The sequence below is a fragment of the Euleptes europaea genome, chromosome 5 (assembly GCF_029931775.1).
Source record: "Euleptes europaea isolate rEulEur1 chromosome 5, rEulEur1.hap1, whole genome shotgun sequence".
NCBI lineage: Eukaryota > Metazoa > Chordata > Lepidosauria > Squamata > Sphaerodactylidae > Euleptes > Euleptes europaea.
In genome coordinates, this window is record NC_079316.1 from 62,491,344 (window position 1) to 62,500,056 (window position 8,713).

Consider the following 8,713-nt stretch of genomic DNA (forward strand, 5'->3'; position numbering starts at 1 on the left):
ATAAAAGTAATGTTCTGTTTACAAAATCCCGTGAAACTCCTCCATTGGGTTTCACAGGGCTATGCCAGGTGTTTTGAAGGGTTAACTCAATGCTTGCAAAACAGGGCGCTCCCACCTGGATGCTGGCACAGGCACTAAAAAAAATGCTGCTGGGAAAGCAGCGCTGGCACCCGACCCTTCTGTTGCCGCGTCGCTCCCTGGAGCTGGCGTAGGTGGCCCTGCGCCGGCATCCATGCCACTTTGGATGGTGCAAGTGGCATGGATGGTGGTGCAGGGGTCATGCTGGCTTCTAAACAGCTCCACCCCCCCACTTCAGTATTGCACAGTTACTCTCCACATTACACTAATGGAATGGTTTATAGGGTCTCCATTAGGGTTGCCAACCTCCAGGTAGTAGCTGGAGACCTCCTGCTATTACAACTGATCTCCAGCCGATAGAGATCAGTTCACCTGGAGGAAATGGCCGTTTTGGCAATTGGATTCTATGGCATTGATGTCCTGCCCTTCCCAAACCCTGCCCTCCCCAGGCTCTGCCCCAAAAACCTCCTGCCAGTGGTGAAGAGGGACCTGGCAACCCTAGTCTCCATATTGACATCCATCATAGAGAAGTTATCCAACCACAATGGTAGCTCAACAGAGTTGAATGTTTAATCTCACAAGTCTTCCAGAAGTGGAAGGAAGTGATGGCAGGTAACAGTACACTATTTTACATGCAAAATACCTCCATTCTCAACAAATTTGTTGAATTATATATGAATGTCTCTCAGCAAAAAAATATTCAGATTCAGATTCGGACACCTTTATTGGCATAGTAAAAATATTAATTTCTTGAAAGTTCGAAGGTATCTAGCTATAGTTATAATATAATCTACTTCAGCAGAACTGCACACTTTCAAAAGTTCACACACTTCTGATTTACAATCTCGACTGCAGAAAAGAAGTGTAACAATCTGAGACCAATTCCACTTACTTTCCTAGTCATAATCTGTACTACTTCCTTTCAGCCTGAAAGTTAATTCATCCCACAATATGCTTATTATTTCATAAAACAAGAAATACGCTTAATCATTATATATTAGGGAACTCCAATAGATCTCCCTACCCCTATCTTAAAAGTGCTTGAGAAACACCAGTGACTAAATTAAAACCTGGAAGAAGGGGAACATTATTATCCTATTTAGGAAAGGGGCTGCAGTGAAGTTTTTTGTAATGGCTCATCAGAAATCACAAACCAAATTAAAGGTAAGATGGAGGCCATAGATCAAGTTGTAAAGTCCAGAAAGGCGTGGTTAACAGCAGCCAAGGAAAGTCTATGAGATAGATACAATGCAATGGAAACAGAAAGGTCTGAACAGGATATATACAGGGATAATAGGCAGAGTTAGTGTTCCATTTTTCTCTTCGTATTATTTTTCTTGGCTTAGTGAATTTTAAGTTGCAATTATATAAATGTTAATAAATTAATTTCTTTAATCAACCTCTGTATCTAGCACTGGACTATAATTACAATGTTATGCTAATATCTCTGAAGGTATACTTGAGAGTACTTTTGTGATAATGGAACAGAAACCTGGAAGTAGTGGCAATAACCTGACAGGGATATCCAGATTCAAATATTTGTTCACCAAATATCTTTGGGAAAGTTGCTATTTCCTAGCTATCAAAGTAAGCTTAAATAGTCTGGAAGCAATAAAAACATTACTGTTGTCCCTGCAGGGAAACTTCAGTGCACCTATAACCTACCTTGGCACCTTCTGAATACCAGAGTTTAGTGGAATACCTCTTTCACCAGCAAGGATTGGAACTGTCATGGATTGAGAGCAGGACAAGACCTTTCATTTAAGGAAGGTCTGACATTTATATGGCGATGGACCAATGTCTGTATCAACAGGGAGGCTGGGAATCTCTCATTTCTCACGGAGCTAGATGTTTTTACATCCTGTGAGGTAGATAGGAAATTGTTCTGATGGCTGATGAGTTCTGGCAGAACCCAACTTGGTTAGGACCTTACTACTCACATAGGGGGACAGAATTGAAAAGGAGCTGTCATTTTGAAGTTAGGTTTGAAATCTTTCTGTGTTTTATTTTCTTTGTTAGTATCTGCTCCAAAATTACTGTAGCCTGTATATATGCCAGAAATGTGCTAGCAGAATACATCTTGCATTTGTTAAAGATATAAAGAGGCTGAATTCGAAATTTTGCAGTGGCCAGTGTTTCTTAAACAGTCCTGTTTGATGGATCCTCCGCCGACTAACAAATGAGTTTTATCTCAGAACATTTTTAGCATATACATTTGTCCCCCTCCATTTATAGTTTTTATATATAGTATATACTGCTGTGTATAGCTTATTGTAAGTAGGACCCTATTATGTAATTTCTGTACCACCTGTCACGTAAATTTCTGTCATGTGAATACTTATGCGACGCTTCAGTTTTTTCTGGTAGTTCCGTACTCTAAAATCCAAATGCATTGGTTATTGAATGTCCCATTTTTCAATTGTACTGACTCACTTTTCAATTGTATGTGTACTTTTCAATTGTATGTGTAATCTGCCTTCAGTTCCTGTGAGAAAGGCAATCTATAAATAATGTGAATAAATAAAATATAACCAATACTCGCAGACTCAAGAACTTGATTTGTGAAATAACCCTTCATAAGATTAATGCATGAGTCTGAAATTATCCCTTTTATAACAAAAAAACATTTTGGTTTAACAACAGTCTCTTTATTCTTTATTGAGAGTTTCCCCCAGGATCAATCCTGGTATGCATTGGTTAAAAAATCTTGGTTACCGACCTCTCGCTCAGTCTCTTCAGCTATTTTCCCCAATTAAGGTGGAGACAGTTTAATTAGGGTAACAGCCCTAATAAGACCAAATACTCTGCAGCTCCATCAGGTTCAGCTAAATAAGCACCTTCCCCTGGCCCATAAGTCTCTACACTAACAAAATGAAATGTGTCCTCCCAGACTAGCAGGGGGTATACTAGGAGAGGCGGTCCCAAAGATGCGAGGGTCCCAGACCGTGTAAGGCTTTTAAGGTCAAAACCAGCACCTTGAACCTGATCCGATACTCCAGCTGGAGCCAGTGCAGTTGGTGGAGAACTGGCCGTATATGCTCTTGGGGCGAGGCACCTGTAAGGAGCCTCACCACTGCATTCTGTACCAGCTGGAGCCACCAGGTCAGTCTCAAGGGGAGCCCTACGTCGAGCGAGTTACAGTAATCCAGCCTAGCCTTTTTGGTTATTTGAGATTCTGAACATTGATTTTGAAATTTTAGTTGGAGAAGGATAAGGAATTTGAAAAAAAATATTGGTCAAGCTGTAAACAAGGGAAGTAAAAGAGCAAATCCTGCCCTCAAGAGCTTGGGGACGATGACAAAGAATAGATACCGTACATGATACAAGCAAATACAAAAAACAATGGGAATTAACTTTATGAGATGTAGGGCTTTCAGCAAAAATTAAAAAGCACACACATTTCAGGAGGAGAAAAGTTTAAGCTGCTTAATTCTGTGCACTGAAGGAAGTGATCTTTGAGTTCCCTAACTTCTTTGCCACAGCCTGCCTTGAGCACATGAAGACATGTCATATATTCACAGGTATAATTACAGATTTGGAACCCTTCCATTTAAAAAGCTGCACTTTCCAAGCTGACTGAGGACATTAATTTAGAAGAGGTCACAAAAATACAATAGCTTAATTTCCTTCCATTATTGTAAGTTCAATTTAGAGCTAAAGAGTCAGTCTGCAAGCTTGGTACTTTTTATGTAGTCAGATATTCAGGTCTTTACAAATAAATAAATGATACGTGTCAAAGGAACCAGGATTTAAATCTTGACTTCTCTGAAATCTTTTTATTTGTGTCTCTGTAAGGATAACAGAGAAGCATAAGTGATCAACACCACACAGAACTGCCTTCACTTTTACATAATTCTTTGAAAATACTGAGACCAGAGATTACTGGTTTGACACATTTAGTTTCCAGAAAGCCCCCATTGTCCAAGTTGCATTCAGCAGAGTTTTACATAACATGCATGAGGAAAACAGGAGAAAGATGAAAACTAGAGTTACATAATGGCAAACAGCTGAAAATGTAGGATTAAAACATGAGCCTTATTTGGGTTTTTATGGTCAGGCAGATGTCAGTGGATGTTGTATAAATATAGCCATAGCAGTGACAGTATACATTTTCAATGGCACTGTCCTCTCCAGCCAGATGTTTTGTGGAACGAAAATGACCAGGTACATCTCCTAGCTCATACTTAGAGTTGCCAGCTCCTGGCTGGGAAATATCTGGAGATTTTGGGGGTGGAGCCTGAGGAAGGTGGGGTTCGGGGAGGGGAGGGACTTTGAAGGGGTATAATGCCATAGAATCCATTTTCCAAAAGCGGCCGTTTTCTCCAGGAGAACTGATCTCTGTCGCCTGGAGATCTCCAGCCACCACTGGAGGCTGGCAACCCCACTGATACCCGATTTGAGAAATTATTTTCAAAGACCAACACAGTCAGACATGCAGAGGAAAAAGGAAGAAATGTGGGGGGGAATGCCAGTTTTGTAATTTTTTTTACATGACTTTGGGAGTGGGGCTTGCAACATCACGGGGCAGTTCACTTAGTTCCAGACAAAGTCCATTCTGGCCCATGTAACAGCCTGAGTCGTGCACACTCCTTCAGCAAAAGATACCAGTGCCTACGCATTTAATTTCCTACTTTATAAGATCTGGGGGACTGAAGCCTAGTGCTGAAATCCTACTTTGCTCCATGCTCTTCTTTGTAATCTTTGGTTCAATTTAAAACTTTGCTCTGCAGATTTAAAACTCAGACTCTTAAATAATGTGGAAATGAGAATACCACCAAGGAGTTGTCCTGAAGTAAACAGACCTTAATTTGAGAGTTGGGTGTGTGTGTGTGATGGAACTAACTGGGAGAGGCAAAAATGAAGCCATGTGTGTACACAAATATCCCACAAGCATATTTACAGGAGAGAAGGCAGGAACCTATTCATTGTAAATTTTATCCCATAAACCAAGGCAACAATAATACCAGTTTGACATACTTCCAAGTACTTTCCATAATCTAAGCACATTAGACAAAAGGCAAGAAGGCAAAACACAGAGCTCAAGGGACATGGAAACACCCAGTCCTTCCCAGAATAGCAACAGATCAGATAATCACAGCTGGAACATGCATGGGATCCTACTCCCCTTTCATATTGTGACCTAACAATGTGGAGCTCCCACAGGCAGTGCTGCTAAGAACGGGGTCAGGAAGGCCATTCCTCCACTAAAACTACTATGAGAAAAATTCTGAAAGCAGACAGAGCACATTCTACTCACCACACATTTTCTCAGGGCAACACTTGAAGTAACAGAGAGGAAAAGATATATTTTGATGCAGAAGTCCCTCTTTGAAAACCATCTGAAATCTACTTCCATGGTTGGAAAACGAGCCTGCTATTAAATAGGACCTGGGTTAGAACCTCCCCTCCCCCAGGATTCTCTCATTGAACAGCCTTCCAGTAATTTCAATTATTAGATGTGGGAAAGAGGGCTATGATGGGATGGTAGCGGCTTGTTTTTTTCTGCTCTGATGCAAGGCATAAGCTGTGCTTTAAAATACCCTCACCAATGTAAAAGCAAATTCTTGTCAAGAAAGCTTAATTCTTTGACTTGATTGCATTATGGAAACTGAATATATCTGTTCAAGTTGTGTAGTTTACTGTAGCTTGCCAAGAGTTTTGAAAAAGCAAAGTGGCTCTTAGACCAGTGGTCCCTTCTTACTTACCTTATATACTCGGGTATAAGCCGACCCGAGTATAAGCCGACCCCCCAAATTAGAGGCCAGAAAAGGGAATTTCTTATTGACCCGCGTATAAGCCGAGGGGCAATAAGAAATTTCCTTTACCCGCAATGCTGCGCTCTAAAATGGCGGCCGCCATTTTAGAGCGCAGGGCCCCTGCCCCAGGTCGCCCTCCCGCCGCCTCCCGGGCCCTCCCGACCCACCCCGACCCCAGTGCCATCCAAGGGGGGGAGGGGGAAAAGCCCCTGAACCCACTACTTACCTGGAGAGGCGGCGAAGCGGCAGCGGCGCGATGGGCAGGGGCCTCCCATGGCCCCTCCCGGGGGGGAAAATGCGGCGGGGGGCGGGGGGGCCAGGGCAGCTTCCCTGCGACTGCAGAGAGGCTGCCCAGGGCCCCTCCTGGCGGGGGAAAATGCGGCGGGGGCCGGGGGGGCCCAGGGCAGCTTCCCTGTGGCTGCAGAGAGGCTGCCCAGGGCCCCTCCCGGCGGGGGAAAATGCGGCGGGGGCCGGGGGGGCAGGGCAGTCTCTCTGCGGCTGCAGAGAGGCTGCCCAAGACCCCTCCTGGCGGGAGAAAATGGCGGTGGCTCGGCGGCGGCGGTAAGTTCCCTCCTCCCTCCTCCCTCCTTCCCCCTTCTACTGTATTGACCCGTGTATAAGCCGAGGCCGGCTTTTTCAGCCCTTTTTTTGGGCTGAAAAACTCGGCTTATACACGAGTATATACGGTAGGTGAGTTTGAATATATGACAGAAATGTCTTGATAAATACAAAGAAAGGTTTAACTTCTGAAGAGGCATTGCCCACACATTCTTTCAGTCTTATATTTGTGGCCAATAAGAACCCATTTTTAAAAAAGAAAGCAGAATCTTGGAATACAGGTAATGCAGGGCAGAATTCTGAATGTACCATACTCAGACAGGATCTGCCCTTGCTCTTCTGGCTCTATTGACTCATTAGCTCATGCCCTTTTGGAATGCCACTTTTATGAGGAACTTCGATTGCACTATATTTCCCCCCCTTTAACATACAAATCCAATGCCCCTGTGACTGACATAATGCCTTTTTTACTAAGCAATAGGGACCCCAAGGCTACATTGTCAGTGGCAAGATTTGTTTCAGTCCTTATATCCCTCCAACACTAGATATATGCTGCTCAAGATCAATTGATCAAGGAACTTCTAAGGGATAAAAGGAAAGGAATACAGGTAAGCATCGCTCTCTGAGAAGCTGAGTCTAATAGTACCTTAAGGGTAAGGGTAGTCCCCTGTTCAAGCACCAGGTCATTACTGACCCATGGGGTGACGTCACATCCCGACGTTTTCTAGGCAGACTTTGTTTAAGGGGTGGTTTGCCAGTGCCTTCCCCAGTCATCTTCCCTTTACCCCCAGCAAGCTGGGTCCTCATTTTACCGACCTCGGAAGGATGGAAGGCTTGAACCTTGAGCCGGCTACCTGAAACCAACTTCCGCTGGGATCGAACTCAGGTCGTGAGCAGAGCTTGGACTGCAGTACTGCAGCTTACCACTCTGTGCCACGGGGCTGTTAATGGTACCTTAAAGACTAACACAACTTTATTCCAGTAGAAACTTTCATGAGCTAGAATCCACCCTGTTTATTTCTGCTGCAACAGTCTAGCAAAACTACCTCTCTAGGTTTAGAGAAAGAAAGTTACCTTCTGTTATGCCTGATCTTCTGCTTTCATTATCCTCCATTTGAACTTCAACAATGACAGACAAGGAGTTGAGAGCAGTGAAATTCCCCCTAATATCATGATAGACAACATGATTTTCCTTACACACGGTCTCACTAACCATCATATTGAACATCAGAAAGGAATACTTTCTCATGACTCTGGGAGTTGTCTGTCTCTCAGCTGTGGCTTGCGTATGTGAGACATCTGGAATTGGTTGATCTGAAGGCATCTTTCTGAGAATCACCTGCTCTTGTCTTTACTCTTAGACTTTGTAAAATGATTTGTGGAATGCAAGGACTTATCATTGAGGGTACCATTTTCCCGACCCTGTGATTAGTGATTTCTTTTCAATATATAGCATTTCTTGCCAAGGACTTACTTGTTAGACTGTTATGATCTAAAAACCAATTCTCATTTTTTTTCCACTACTTTTTGCACCTAAGCCTCCATGCAGCAATATGATCTGTGGTACAATATATAAAAATAATAGGGTGAATATAATTAATATGAAAATAAATATATAGGCACTTGATAAACAAGTCTTAAGAGTCCACTGCCACTCTTTTCCAGTTTAGACATACTCCATTTATTCCAGGACCTACTAATAGAAATCTGTGCATCATCCACAAAGTTTCCACAAATCCCCTATTTTAGAACTAATGGACTAGATCTTTCCTCAAATAAACAAGTAAACTAGAAAGCAAATACCCTCAATCCCATTGTTGACTGTTTCTACTACAAGACCATGCATGAAACATGAAAGTAGCACCATTCAAAAGCCCAAGTTAATTTCCCTAACATTCACATAAAATGCAAGGTCAGAAACAAAGAGTGTGAGGTTAGTACCAGGGTTTTCTTCTTAAATTTAGAGATTAAATTCCCCACTCCTTTATCACACAAGGTAAAATGAAACAAAGGGCATTCTAATCTTTAAATTACACAAAACATAATTAGCAGTCTCCCCTCCCTGCAAGTACCAAGCACGACTGATCCAGCAGAGAAGGAAAAAAAATACTCCTTAAATCTTGTGAAGATTTTTGAACAAACAGGATCTAAAAGGTACTTTATTATTTGATCTTGTTCGTGTTCTCTTTCTCTCATGCTGTTCGTTGCATGATGGGAAAGCAAGAACATTAGCGTAGGCTTTTGAATCGGGGTGGATGGGTTTTCCCCCCTCAATTACTTAGTGTTTTGTACATGCCTCTGTTCTATCAGGAGACAGCAAA

General features: G+C 42.6%; 1 protein-coding gene across 1 annotated transcript in view; it reads right to left on the bottom strand.

Annotated features, from left to right (window-relative positions):
• Nucleotides 1-7,716, bottom strand: part of AFAP1L2 (actin filament associated protein 1 like 2) — a 67,062-nt gene extending 59,346 nt beyond the window's left edge. The window contains exon 1 of the mRNA XM_056850459.1: nucleotides 7,467-7,716. Coding sequence (XP_056706437.1) covers nucleotides 7,467-7,716 — 250 coding nt within the window. The remainder of the gene's footprint in view (nucleotides 1-7,466) is intronic.
• Nucleotides 7,717-8,713: the final 997 nt, after the last annotated feature.